The sequence below is a fragment of the Dictyostelium discoideum genome (genome assembly GCF_000004695.1).
Source record: "Dictyostelium discoideum AX4 chromosome 3 chromosome, whole genome shotgun sequence".
In the NCBI taxonomy this organism is placed as follows: Eukaryota; Evosea; class Eumycetozoa; order Dictyosteliales; family Dictyosteliaceae; genus Dictyostelium; species Dictyostelium discoideum.
In genome coordinates, this window is record NC_007089.4 from 5,059,901 (window position 1) to 5,073,828 (window position 13,928).

At 23.8% G+C, this 13,928-nt stretch overlaps 7 protein-coding genes and 1 non-coding gene across 8 annotated transcripts; 3 read left to right on the forward strand and 5 right to left on the reverse strand.

Annotated features, from left to right (window-relative positions):
* Positions 1-131: 131 nt before the first annotated feature.
* DDB_G0281879 (hypothetical protein) lies at positions 132-401 on the reverse strand (the record flags this gene model as incomplete). Its single annotated transcript, XM_635383.1, has 2 exons — positions 132-295; positions 389-401. 2 exons carry the CDS (start codon positions 399-401, stop codon positions 132-134), a joined length of 177 nt encoding a protein of 58 aa, XP_640475.1.
* Positions 402-1,900: 1,499 nt separating this feature from the next.
* Positions 1,901-2,492, reverse strand: DDB_G0281881 (hypothetical protein; the record flags this gene model as incomplete). The annotated part of the gene is made up of 2 exons (XM_635384.1): positions 1,901-2,109; positions 2,423-2,492. 2 exons carry the CDS (start codon positions 2,490-2,492, stop codon positions 1,901-1,903), a joined length of 279 nt encoding a protein of 92 aa, XP_640476.1.
* A 313-nt stretch (positions 2,493-2,805) lies between these two features.
* DDB_G0281883 (hypothetical protein) lies at positions 2,806-4,153 on the reverse strand (the record flags this gene model as incomplete). The annotated part of the gene is made up of 6 exons (XM_635385.1): positions 2,806-2,883; positions 2,931-2,940; positions 2,985-3,300; positions 3,374-3,565; positions 3,687-3,737; positions 4,096-4,153. 6 exons carry the CDS (start codon positions 4,151-4,153, stop codon positions 2,806-2,808), a joined length of 705 nt encoding a protein of 234 aa, XP_640477.1.
* Positions 4,154-5,636: 1,483 nt separating this feature from the next.
* Positions 5,637-8,780, reverse strand: DDB_G0281941 (hypothetical protein; the record flags this gene model as incomplete). The annotated part of the gene is made up of 1 exon (XM_635386.2): positions 5,637-8,780. The coding sequence occupies one exon, from the start codon at positions 8,778-8,780 to the stop codon at positions 5,637-5,639; it is 3,144 nt and encodes a 1,047-aa protein (XP_640478.1).
* Positions 8,781-9,070: 290 nt separating this feature from the next.
* Positions 9,071-10,405, reverse strand: DDB_G0281943 (hypothetical protein; the record flags this gene model as incomplete). The annotated part of the gene is made up of 1 exon (XM_635387.2): positions 9,071-10,405. One exon carries the CDS (start codon positions 10,403-10,405, stop codon positions 9,071-9,073), a length of 1,335 nt encoding a protein of 444 aa, XP_640479.2.
* Positions 10,406-10,843: 438 nt separating this feature from the next.
* On the forward strand, positions 10,844-10,929 carry tRNA-Thr-CGU-1. The gene has a single exon. It is a non-coding gene; the product is annotated as a tRNA-Thr (tRNA).
* A 105-nt stretch (positions 10,930-11,034) lies between these two features.
* DDB_G0281885 (hypothetical protein) lies at positions 11,035-11,157 on the forward strand (the record flags this gene model as incomplete). The annotated part of the gene is made up of 1 exon (XM_635388.1): positions 11,035-11,157. The coding sequence occupies one exon, from the start codon at positions 11,035-11,037 to the stop codon at positions 11,155-11,157; it is 123 nt and encodes a 40-aa protein (XP_640480.1).
* A 529-nt stretch (positions 11,158-11,686) lies between these two features.
* DDB_G0281945 (hypothetical protein) lies at positions 11,687-13,046 on the forward strand (the record flags this gene model as incomplete). The annotated part of the gene is made up of 3 exons (XM_635389.1): positions 11,687-12,409; positions 12,533-12,636; positions 12,749-13,046. 3 exons carry the CDS (start codon positions 11,687-11,689, stop codon positions 13,044-13,046), a joined length of 1,125 nt encoding a protein of 374 aa, XP_640481.1.
* Between the last annotated feature and the right edge of the window lie 882 nt (positions 13,047-13,928).

Genomic DNA, 13,928 nt, shown 5'->3' on the forward strand with positions numbered 1-13,928 from the left:
AATTTTTATTTTTAAAAACTAATTTTTTTATTTTTTTTTTTTTATTTATTATTTACAATTATAAAAGTACATTCTTTTTTTTTTTTTTTTATATTTTTTTTTTATATATACACTGGATTAAATTAATAATTTTATAAAATTCTATGACAATATTTGCATTTTGTATATTTTTCACCAAGGTTTGCACTTATTAAATTATTGGATTGTTGTTTTTGTTGCGGAAAATTTGAATTACTTATTAATTGTTTATTTGATGTATTATTTTGTTTCATATTAATTATTGAAGTAATTGAACCTATTAATTAATTATTATTATAAAAAAAAAAAAAAATTATAAAATATTAATATTAAATTTAAAAGATAATAGATTAATTAATTAAACACTTACTTAAAATTGACATATCTTTAACTTTTTTATTTTTTATTTTTAATTTTTAATAAAAAAAAAATATTTGTATAATAATTATTATTTTTAATTCTTTTTAATTATTTTATTATAATAAAAATAAATAAATTAAATTGTTTAAATAGCAGAAAAAAAAATAATAATTAAAAAAAAAAAAAAAAAAAAAAATATATATATATATAATAATAATTTAAAAAAAATAATTTTCATTTAAAAAACAAATAAAATTTCAAATTTGGTTATTCTAACTAATTTTTTTGGTGCACCTATTTAGTGTAAATCTTAACTACCTTCAAAATAATAAAAAAAATGAACTAAACAAACCACCAAATAACCCTAATCATTTTTTTTTTTTTTATAAAAAATAATTTTGTTGTTTTGATCTATTATTATTATTAAAAGTGGGGGTGAAAATATTATTTTTTATTTTAGTAATAAAATATTTTTTACTTGTGTGTTTGTGTGATTTGAATGTGATTTGAACTTGTGATTTTATGATGTTGATTGTTATTTATACATATTGGTTAAAAAATTTATTGAAACTTGTGAGTTATTTTATATATTTAAACTCCTGATTAAATATGATTTCATCAACAAGTAAATAATTATATATCTAAATTTTTTTTTTTTTTTTTTTTTTTTTTTTTTTTTATGTATATTTTACTTTAAAAATTATAATAATTATGTTTATTATAATTTTTTTTTTATATAAAAAATTATTTTTAATTTTATTGATTTACTGTTTTTGTCTTTTAAAAAAAAAAAAAAAAAAAAAAAAAAAAAATAGTAAAAATACGAAAATTTCTTTAAATTTTAAGTGATTTTATAATATTTTAAAGTCCGACTGGGTGGAAAAAATTTAGATATTTATAAATTTAGTATTTAATTTTTTCATGAATTTAAAGAAAATTTTTTTCATAAACTCGAATTATATGATAGTTCTTATATTTATTTAGTTTCTTCAAAATATGGAATTAAAGGTTGTCATTTAATGGTAAATATATATTTTTTTATATTTGTTTTAAAAAAAAATTAGATTATTTTATTAAAAATTATTAAAAACAAAAAATAAAATTTTAAAGGATAAATCATTTATATTTGTTAACAATGGGTCATAGATAACAAGTTTTGGGAATGTAACATTACATCTGTACATTTACCTTTTTGTTCCTCATACAAATCCATTAAATCTTCTATAGTAATATTAAGATCTTGTTTTTCTACTTTTCCATTAATTACCTTTTTCTTTTATTTCTTTTTGAAGTTTTTGAGTATGAATTTCTTAGAAGTCTATACAATGAAGATTTAACATATTCAGTAAAACCTTCATAATAAATGACATCACTTTTAAGATCTTGTTCTCTTCTTGTTTTTACAGAGAGCCCTTTTGATCTTTTCTAATTTTCAGAACTTTGCATTATCCTTACTATTGGTTCAACATTACAAAACTCTTTTCCATTTTTATCAGTGAACTTAGTATCATAGGTGATACTATTATCTATCCTTTTTTGGAGAGAGTGAGTTTGGCTCATCAGATCTTTTTACGAATTTGACACTGGTAATTGCGTATCTATTTTCATAATTTTCACATAACTTATCTAAAGCTTGTCTATTTAAATTAAAAGTACCTTTTCTACCTTGTTCTAAATGTTTTTTTGTTCTATCACGTGCTCCATTTGAAATTTTCTCAGTATAAAGTGTACCTTTTTTAAATCTGAAAGTGTATGAAAAAAAATAATGTGATATTTATTATGAATAAAAAAAATTAATATTGTTGTAACCATTAAAAAATTTTAAAAATAATAATTGTAACAAATATAATAATAATAATAATAATAATAATAATAATAATATTAATAATAATAATAATAATAATAATAATAATAATAATAATAATAATAATAATAATAATAATAATAATAATAATAATAATAATAATAATAATAATAATAATAATAATAATAATAACTAATATATTTATAATATTAAATATAAGAAAATAAAAACAAGACTTACAAGAACATTTTACAATGAAAAATAGTATGTTTTCTAAAATTTGATAATGGTTGAAATTCTTTACATTCATTACATTGAAAAAAAGTTTTATCATTAGATTAGGGATTTAAAAAAATATCTTGTGCATTGAATGATTTCGAAAATGGAAGAATTAAATCATCCTCATTTTCAATATTTTCCTTTCCAAGATAAGATGATCATATTTTAAATGATGATCAATAATTACTTGATTAATATCAACGCCATTATGCTTACTATTAATATGTGTGATATAAAAAGAACGATCCTCACAAACCATACAAAAAACTTTATTACCATGACCATTAACTATTCTCTTTGTTTTACCTATTCTTATTAGTTCTTGATCTTTTTAACTGATATTCTTATACAAATTTCAACATTTCCTTTATAAAATGATGAAGATAATGAATAGCTTTTACAACAATAGCAAAATTGTAAATCTTTAATACTTAATTTTAAAAAATAAAATACAAAGAAAAAAGTATACATAAGTATGACTATAAAAAAAAAAAAATTTATAGATATATAAAATTTTAATTACTCTAAATAATTGTTTATAATTGGCTGTTCTGAATTAGACTTAGATTCATATTCATATTCATATTCATATTCAGATTCAGATTCAGAATCAAAATCTGAATTAGATTCTGAATCAAATTCTGAATCAGATTTTGAATCAGATTCACTATATTTGATTGTGTCATCTTTAATTAATTCACTTTTTATTAATGAAAGGGTAGATGAAAATATTAAAGAACATGATAATGAAGAGTTTGAAGACGATGAAGATGATGAAGATGATGATGATGATTGTGGTGAAGAAGAAGAAAATGGTAAAGAAGTTGTCTTACTATGACCTATATTATTAAAAGTACTACAACTATTAAAAATATCTAGACGTGGTCTTTTAATTAAAATAAATAGAAGTACTAGCATCTTTCATACTATTCTCTAGAATCTCTAGATTCTCTTGGTTTTCTTTTTCTATTTTCTTTTTATATTCTTCTGGTAAATAAACATTTTCTCGTCCCGAAGAGAAGACAGATTTAGGTGGTGAATTATAATTTGATTTTGAAAAGTAATTTTTTTTTTTTGTAATAAAGACATGATAAAATAATTTGTCTTAAAGGAAAAAAAATAATTATATTAAATTATAAAATTAATAATTTTATAGATTACAATCTTTGTTTATATAAATAAAAAAAAAAAAAAAAAAGTCTGGAAACTAAAAAAAAAAACCTACATATTTTATTTATTTGAATAGTGTTATATACTAAAGTGTATTGAAAAAAAACTATTAAAAAAAAAAAAAATCACTTTTATGGACCTTTTTAGGTGTTAGACTAATTTAAAAAAAAAAAAAAAAAAAAATCACTTTTATTCTGACACCCTTTTTTTAGGTGCTAATTTTCCTAAAAAGGAACGTAAATTTTTTTTTTTTTTTCCTTTTTTTTTATCAATCAAATTTCTAAATTGGAAACTATAAGATAAATCTAATAAAAATTTTAAATTTTTTTTATACTATAAATCTCCCCATAAATCATCCATCAACATGCAAATTATTTAAAAATCCTGCTCAAATTGAAAAAAAAAAAAATAAAAATAAAATAAAATAAAATAAAATAAAATAAAATAAAATGAAATAAATTTACAGATGTAATAGTTTATAGATTTTTGTTTTTCTTTTTCTTTTTCTTTTTTTTTTTTCATTTTTTTTTTTTTAATTTTGGTAATATAACTTCTCCTCTAATATTTGATATACCATCTGTGGTTATTGATATTTTAATAATACACATATTTCAGCCTTTCTATTACAAATATAACCAGCAGGTAAATTATTAAAAATAAATAGTTTTATCATCTAAAGTTGTTATTAAATTGGCAGGATTTTTTTTTTTTTTTTTTTTTTTTTTTTTTTTTTTTTTTTTTTTTTTTAAAAAAAAAGAAAGTGTAATAGCCAGGATGAAATAAAAAATCTCAAATATTTTCAAAGGAAATAAATACCAAGTTAATATTTTATAAAACACTATTAAATGGGACCAATAGTTATAAGAAGTTGATTTTTATGTGTGAAAATATTGTGGCAAATAAAAATAAAATGAATTCAGCCATAGTAGTATAGTGGGAATATATTTTTCTCGTATAAATTTATTGTGAATAATTAATTACAAAAAAAATGAAAATTTTTACAAATTCGAGCCATAGTAGTCTAGTGATAAGACGTTTCTCTCTTATAAAATTATACAGGGAAGAATGATTAATTACAAAACATTTTTTTTGTTTTGTTTTTTTTTTTTTTGAAATGGATAACGTCTCCTTGTGATGCAAGATCTCATTTTTTTAATTACAAAACTTTTTTTTTTTTAATCGTACAACGCAATTATTTTTATTACAAAACTTTTTTTTTTGAATTGGATAACCCAATTAATTTAAATTTTAATTACAAACTTATTTTGGATTGGATAACGCAATTATTAGTTATGGTTTTTTATTTTTTTTTTTTGTTGCTCCTTGACTTTAATTACAAAACTTTTTTTTTTTTTTTTTTTTTTTTTTTTTTGAATTGGATAACGCAATTATTAGTTGCTTCTCCTTGAGATGCTAGATCTCATTTTATTTGTAGTTTTTTACAGGGTCTCTAAAAGAGGGGTTAGTTTACTTTTTTTTTTTTTTTTTTTTTTTTTATTTTAATTACAAAACTTTTTTTTTGAATTGGATAACGCAATTATTATTTGCTTCTCCTTGAGATGCTAGATCTCATTTTATTTTATTTTTTTTTTTTTTTTTTACAGGGTCTCTAAAAGAGGGGTTAGTTTACTTTTTTTTTTTTTTTTTTTTTTTGTTTCGAATTTTGAATTGTATTATTACTTTTGATTAAAACATCTTTTTTGTCCAAACTTTTTTCTAAATCTTTTTTTATTTTATCGTCTGGTTCGTGATTGATGTTTATGACGTATTTGAATTGTTTTTTTTTTAATTGAGTTTTATCCACAATTTCGCTTATTTTTTGTAGGCATTTGTGTTGCTTAATATTTGTGGTGTTGTTTGTGATTTTCATTTTATTTTCTTTCTATTTTTTATATTTTTCTTTAAAAAGTTAAAAATCTGGAAATTTTCTGATTAACTTGGGTTCCCAGGTTTTTTTTTTTTTTTTTTTTTTTTTTTTTTTTTTTTTTTTTTTTTTTTTTTTTATTTATTTATAGAAAGTACTGAGTGAATTATTGTATTTTTTGAGATGTTTAGGAAGTTCTATTGCGTGAAGAGGTGAGTTCCATTGTCTGCTAAATTGTAATAGCTTTAGCGAGATTAGTGAGTCTAATTTATTTTGTTCTTCTGGCCGTTGCTTTGATTTGATTCTTAATGTTTTGTTTATAACCGCTTGTGTCCTGTCCCATGCAGCTCTTTGTGTTTTAATTAGTTCACGTATGACTTGTTGTCTGTGAATTATTATTTCTTTTTCATCGTGAATGAGTTTATTTCTTTTGTGCCAGATTTTATCGAATATAATAGCTATTAAATTGGCTACTAGTGCAATTTGTAGATGGTTTAAAATCTTCACATTCCAGGTGTGAGTGGTGTGTCCACACTTAGTTAGGGTGTAGTTGAAGATTTCTTGTGTGTTTTTGATGTGGGCTTTGCAGTTGAAGAATATATGTTCTGAGGTCTCATCTTCCCCACACTGTTGGCATGGCATGTTGTATATTTTTGGTAGTGCTTTCAGTGTGTATCTCCATAATAGATCTCTACCTTTCATGTTTATTATTTTTTTGATTTCTTTAAATGGAAGGTGTTTGCTATTAATTTTGGTCATTATTTCTTTTTGGCCAGGAGTTGGTATGAATTTGTTGTGTTCAGGAGATTGAGTTGTCATCATATCTTCGTATATTTTTTTTAATTTTGGGAGGTGTTCGTAGTGTGTTTGTTTATTTTGTGGAGTTTTTAATTGGGTCCATGCTTGCTTGCATTGCCAGTGTAGTTGTAGTTGATTTTGTTTTGTTGTTGTTTTGTTGTTGTTGTTGTTTTTGAGTTCCTCTTCCCACAGTTTTATATATGAACTAGGAGTGTTACTTACTCTTTGGTGGAGGTATCTTTCGAATAACCATGCTTTCTGTGCTAGTTCTCTTGTCTTCAGGTTCCATAAGTTTAGGCCACCATTGATATAGTTGTTTTGTCTTCTTTGTAGTGAAAGAGAGTTTTTAGATTTTGTGTTGAAAACGAATTTTACGATGTTATTTTCAATACTATTGTGTTGTGGTGTGGTGTTGATGTAAGTGTGGAACGTTAACTGAGATAGTGCATATGTTTTTGCCATTATGAGTCTGCCCATATAGGTTGATGAAGTTGAGTTCCATGTTACTAGTTTAGCTCTGATGTTGTCTGAGATTGTATTGATTTTGGATTTGATACCCTTATTGTTGAAGTCAAAGCCGAGGTACCTTTCGTTTGATTTTATGACGGTGTATAGCGTTCTGGTGTTCCATTTGAAAGTGATACACGAGCATTTGGTTTGGTTTATTTTTGCGCTGGTTGCTTGGCAAAACTTCTTGATCCATTCATTCATGAGGAAATGGTCCATAAAGTTGTATGCTATTGTTGCTGTATCATCGGCGAACTGTAGTATTTTAATGGTTTCTTTGGTTACACCATTGATGCAGCGGTCATTTATTATAGTAGTTGCCATGCATTCAACCACTAATGCGAAGATAGTGGGAGAGATAGGATCACCTTGTTTGGTTCCTCTTTTTGATGTAAAGCTTTTAGATAATGAGTTATTGATGTACACTGATGTTTCTGATTCATTGAGTAAGTTCATTATTGTGAGGACCATTTTGAGTGGTAGTTTTAGATGTGCAAGAGTACGTAGAATGGCGTTATGTGAGATTGAATCGAATGCTTTTTCAAAATCATAAAATGTTATGATTGGTTCCATATCCTCTTTTGTGTTAATCTCTCGTTTTATTATTTCTATTGTTGAGTTTAAGGTGATGATGTTATCGTGCAGTAGTCTTCTTGGTACGAATCCAGTTTGGAATGGTGAGATTATTTTGTTTAAGAACTTCAGGATCCTATTGTTGATTATTTTCGAATAGATTTTGTAATCGACATTTAGAAGTGTTATTGGTCTATAATTATCCAGGTTGTTTGGGTCTCCTTTGTTTTTATATATAGTAATCAATATCCCTTGTTTGAAGTCCTTTGGGATTGTTGTGTTCCAGAAGTGATTGTATAGTTTTGATATTATTGGTAGAATTTCATTAATGTGGTTTTTGTAAAATGTTGGAAGGAGTCCATCTTTACCAGGTGCTTTTCCTTCTTGTATTTTTTCAATGCCTAGTCTGATTTCATATCCTTCTATTGGTTGATTAATTTCGTCCAATATCTTTTGATCAATCCTTTTATTGAATGTTTTTAGGAGTTCGTGGTGAGTGTCTTCGTTGCATTCTCTCTTCTGGTACAGGTTCTCGTAATATCTTCTTGCTACTTCGAGGATATCCTCGTGTTTTGTTACCAAACAATTGTTGCTTGGATCTAGAATTTGAGGGATTTCATTTGTCTTTCTTTGGACTTTTAACCTTCTGGTTAAGTATTTTGATGGTGTTTCTTTGTTGTTGATGTGGGTGTTGGTTTGGTTTGCTTGTTTTATTCTTACTTGTTCCTTTAGAATATTGTTGATCTCTTCTTTAAGGAAGATTGCTCTTGAATCTTTGGCTGTTTCGAGTTTTTCTGCGAGTTCTTTTAGTTTGTTTTTGGTTTTATTGCTTTCTCTAATTTCTATATTAATTGACAGTTTCTTTATTTCATCTTTTAGTTTCAACCATTGTTCGCAAATGTTTAATTTGTACCATTTGCTGGTGTTCTCTTCGAATTTTTTATTGTAGTATTTAATTGTTTTATTAATTTTGAGGCTGGTTGAATTCATTTTGAGAGTTTCTAGGTTTTGTCTCCATAGTCTTTCTCCTTTCTTTTGTTGCTCGTATTCTGGTATTTTTAATTCAATGATTACCATGTTGTGATCAGATTTTAATTTGATTTCCTTAGTAGTAACTATTGGGTTTAGATGGAGTATCTTCTTTGAGACAAAGACCCTATCGATGGTTGATTTGTTTCTTGGAAATGTGATTCCATTCTTAATTTCTGTAAATTCGAATTCGTCGAAGATTGTTTTAATATATTTGTTAAGGTTATTATCCACTGAACAGTCTACATTGAAGTCTCCGGTTATAATATCGCTGTGTAGTATTTCTTCTGTGAGATTTTCCTTATACCATTCATGTCTTTCGTTTGACTTTGCTGGGGCATAAATGGTTGTGCATTTGATCTGTGTTTTTGCAATCATCCATTCGGAAGATATAATTCTTTCGTTTATTGTTTTTGTTGTTGTTTTTATTTGGGTGTTGATGATGATTTGTGACACCCCTTGTCCTGTTTTATCAATTGGTGCGTGGTGTGTTATTTTGTTTTTATATTGTTGATTTATTGAGTAAATTTTATTTGTTTTTATATTTGTTTCAGTTAGAAGTGCTGCGTCCAGCTTGTTGTTGTCTAATACGGTGTTTATTATGCTGGCAGATTGGATGGTGTTGGATCCTTGGACGTTCCAAACACCTATTCTTATTGTGTTTTTCTTTATAGTTTTATTTGGGGTAGATTTTTATCTACCTTTTGAAGTTTCTGGTTTATTTTGTCTTCTAACTGATCTTTACTTTGTTCGTTGTGTTGTTGGTCTTGTGTGTTTGTGGGGTTTTTTGATTTACTGATTTGTTTTAGAATTTCCTTGTTGAAGTTGTCTATATCTTCATCCATTTTTGTTTTTATGCTTTTTTGTCCATATTCACCCAATTTTGGTTTGACTGGTGTTTTGTTGGTCCTGTTTGTTTTGTCTTGTTGTTTGTTTTTTGGTGTGTTTAACAATTTACTTGGTGAATCGATAATTTTCGATGGTGTACCATAGGTTGGGCTGAAACTCATGATATGTTTTATTGGAGAGGAGAAGAACCATTGATTTGAAGGGATTGAAAGTGGGAATTCTATTTTTCTTATTGCATCAGTGTTTGGGCTGGTGAAGTCGAAGATATCATTTACCTCTCTAAGTTTTTCTTCCGTTGTTAGTCTCTTTGTTTCGCCGTGTTGTTTTATTGGTGTATTGTATGGAGATGGTGGTTCAATAGGTTTTTCTGATTTTGTTTTAATTTCTTGATTTTTTATCGATTGGGTATTGATCTCATTCTCTATTCTTGTTAGTTCATCTACGTTTTCTAGTGATGCATCTATTACCTTTTGAGCTGTATCATCTAGGGCCATAAATGTTTTATCATTAGATGAGGAGGTGATTGGTGGGATAATGATTGTTCTTTTTCCTTGTTTTGGTATTTGTTCTGATGTAGATTTTGGTTGTTGTTCATCTGATTGTTTTTTATTTTTGTTTTCTTCTTGATTTTCTGGTAATGAGGTTTGATCTCTCCATCCTTTGTTGGAGTGACCAATTAATGTTAGATTGTCTAGTTCAATGATAGTGTCATATTCTTCTACGACTCTTTTCACTGTTTTGATAATTAGAGTTTCGCCTTTAATTTCAGATTTAATTAGTTTACATCCTTCATTTTCTATTACCCATTCTATTTCTGTGAGTGATTTATACCAATCGAAATCCGTATACATATTTTTTGGTCTTAGAGTGGTTATAAATTGTCCTTTTAATTCTGCATCGAACATATTTACAAAATAGATTACTGTACTAATACTGTCTGTGAGAATTTTGAATGTATTATTACTTTTGATTAAAACATCTTTTTTGTCCAAACTTTTTTCTAAATCTTTTTTTATTTTATCGTCTGGTTCGTGATTGATGTTTATGACGTATTTGAATTGTTTTTTTTTTAATTGAGTTTTATCCACAATTTCGCTTATTTTTTGTAGGCATTTGTGTTGCTTAATATTTGTGGTGTTGTTTGTGATTTTCATTTTATTTTCTTTCTATTTTTTATATTTTTCTTTAAAAAGTTAAAAATCTGGAAATTTTCTGATTAACTTGGTTCCCATGTTTTTTTTTTTTTTTTTTTTTTTTTTTTTTTTTTTTTTTTAAGTCTTTTTTATATGAAAAATGAAATAATCAAAAAAAGAGATTGTTGTTGTTGTTTGTTTTTTTTCGATCTGATTATTTTTTGCTTTTTTTTGAAAATTTTGCTACGCAAAATTCTCAAAACGAAACAAATAATAAATTACAATAAAGTAAAAAGATGGCTTTTTAAGATAGTTTATTTATTTATTTATTTGTTTTTTAAGTCTTTTTTATATGAAAAATGAAATAATCAAAAAAAGAGATTGTTGTTGTTGTTTGTTTTTTTTCGATCTCTTAAATTACAAAACAAGCATAAAAAATGAAAATTTTTACAAATTAGAGCCATAGTAGTCTAGTGGTAAGACATTTCTCTCGTATAAAATTATACAGCGAAGAAGGATCCCGTGTTCGATTCACGGCTTTGGCAACTTTTTTCCAAAAAAAGTTAAATTTATTATTTTTTTTTTTTTTTATAATTTGAAAAAACCAGTCAATACTACTGGTTTGCTACTCACTGCCCATTAGCTTCAATATGGAGATAATGGATTCACCAGAATTTGTATTCCTTGGAAACAAGAAGCATGAGAAAAAGAGCACATCTAAATTACAGAAATTTAAAAAACCACTCAATTACCATAACGCTACTCACTGCTAATTGAATGGTTTTTTTAATTTCTGTAATTTTGATGTATTCTTTGTCTCTTTATTATATCTGCATTTCTTTTCCTATGGCCATAGCACATTTGCTGCAGACGAATTCGTTTCTTTTCATAAACAAGCCCAAGTCTCTTTAAATTTACCCAATTTTACACTTTTGTCAAGAAAATCCCTATGTTCTAGATGTGGTTCTTTGTATTTCTAGCCTTCTGTTAAAAGTCCACAAAAAACAATGATAGATTTTGAACAGGAATTCCAAATTTGTTTATTTTTTTTTTTCCCAAAATTTTATTATAATAAATAAAAATATTAAATTTTGTTATAATAAATAAGACAATTATGTTTTTACCCTTTTTTCTATCGCTTTTATATTTGTTTTCGTCCATCCATTAATACACTTAAAAAAAAATGAAAAAAAAAAAAAATGAAAATAGCATTTAAAAAAAAAAAAAAAAAAAAATAAATAAAAAAAAAAAAAAAAAATTCATTTTTGTTTTTGAAAAAAAAAATCCAACAAAAGTGGTAGAATGATTGAATGTACAGATAAGATAAAAAAAAGGAATAATAATAATAATAATAATAATAATAGTAGTAGTAATAATATAGATAATAAAAGTGAATATGATATAAATTCAAAAGAAAATTATAATGATATTGATGATGATAATAAAAATAATAATAAAATCTCAAAACCAATTATATTAAAGAAGAAAAGACATCCATTAATAACCACATTAAGATATGTAGCGATATTTTTAATATTTTTCTTATTAACAAGTGAATATCTTGTACAATTTGTACATGTTGAAGCAGTACCATTAAATAAGGGTAAATTTAGTCATATAAATTCAAATGTATCAGATCCAAGGGATTACAATGCCCTTAGAATTCAATACTCTACAAATTATCACGAAATTACAAGTGATCATTTATTTAATATGTTAAATAATAGATCAAGGGATATAACTGTTTCATCTTCAAATGATTTTAATAATAATAATAATAATAATAATAATAATAATAATAATAATAATAATATTATTTATGATGAAAATATCATTAATAATGGTATTGACAATAATAAATTAACAAGTGAAGAAAAAGAAAAAGAAAAAGAAAAAGAAAAAGAAAAAGAAAAAGAAAAAGAAAAAGAAATAAAAGAGAAAAATTTAAAAATTTTTAGAGAATACAATTTAACTGAAGATTATTATACAAATATATTAAACTCAAATACAACTTACATTTTATTTGTATGTAAAAAAAAATATTAAATATTATTATTATTATTAATAATAATAATAATAATCATAAATAAAAAATTAAAAATTAAATATTAATAATATCTAATAATTTTATATTATTTCTATTTTTAGCTTTATCACATGGATTGTCCATTTAGTCAAAGACTATTACCAATTATAGAGACATTATCAAGAACTTATCCAAATATTATATTTTTTCAATCAAGAGGATTTACGTATGTTTTTTTTTTTTTTCTTATTATTTATAGTCTTATTATTTTTATAAGAAAAAAAAAAAAAAAAAAAAAAATTAATAAAAAACTAACCACACTACACTACACAAAATAGTGTTATTTTAAAATCGCATTTTCATACAAGAACAACACCAACTTTATTCATAAGAGTTAATGATACATTGGTTAAATATAAGGGTAGAAAAGATTTAGTTTCAATTGGAAAGTGGATTTCAAAAAATTCAAATCAAATACCATTAGAGGTTGAACCAAATGTAGATATAGAATTATCAAAAGAAATTAGAGTCGATAGAGGTTACCTTTTATACTTTAGTTGTATTTATGTTTCCTTTTTAATCTTTTGTTCAATTAAACGTTGGTTTAAAAAATATCAAAATTTAAAAACTGATTAATAATTTATTATTATTAATTTAATCATCAAAATTAAAATTAAAATTAAAATCAAAATCAAAATCAATAATAATACGGTTATGGTTGCCATAATCATCATCATCATCATCATCATCATCATCATCATCATCATCATCATCATCATCATCATCATCATCATCATCATCATCATCATCATCATCACTATTAATGTCATTTAAATTATTAAAATAAATAAAAAAAAATAAAAATAAAAATAAAAATAAAAAATAATACAAATATGTACAAAATGTCATATATACGTATTTTTTTTTTAATATCACTTTATAATTTTAATTATTGTATTTTAAAAATTAATTAATATTATTTTAATAATTGTTATTATTATTATTATAATAATAATAATAAAAATAAAAAATAATTTTTTATTTATTTTGAAAAACACACACACAAAAAAAATGGTGAGGGGGGAGAGAGGGGGAGGGAATTTTTTATTTTTTTTATTATTAATATTAATTTTATTTTTATTTTATATTTTTTATTTTGTTTGATGTTTAAACATGAGGATAAAAGTATATTTGAGTGGGTTTGAACTAATCAAAATTTTAATAATAATAATAATTTATAAAAATTACCACCATTGAATGTAATTGAGTGTGTATTATGATTTTTTTTTTATTATTTTATTTAAATTACATTGATTTTGAATTTTTACCAACTATGGATTCAAATAATCAACTTTTTACCAATTCAAAATTATAATAACTATTAATAATTTTTTATTTTTTTTGGTTTGATTCAATTTTTTATTTCAAATAATTAAAATTATAAAAAATCCGATTGATTATTTAATAAAGTCAAAATAAAAATAAAATAATAAATAAATAAATAAAAAAAAAAAAAAA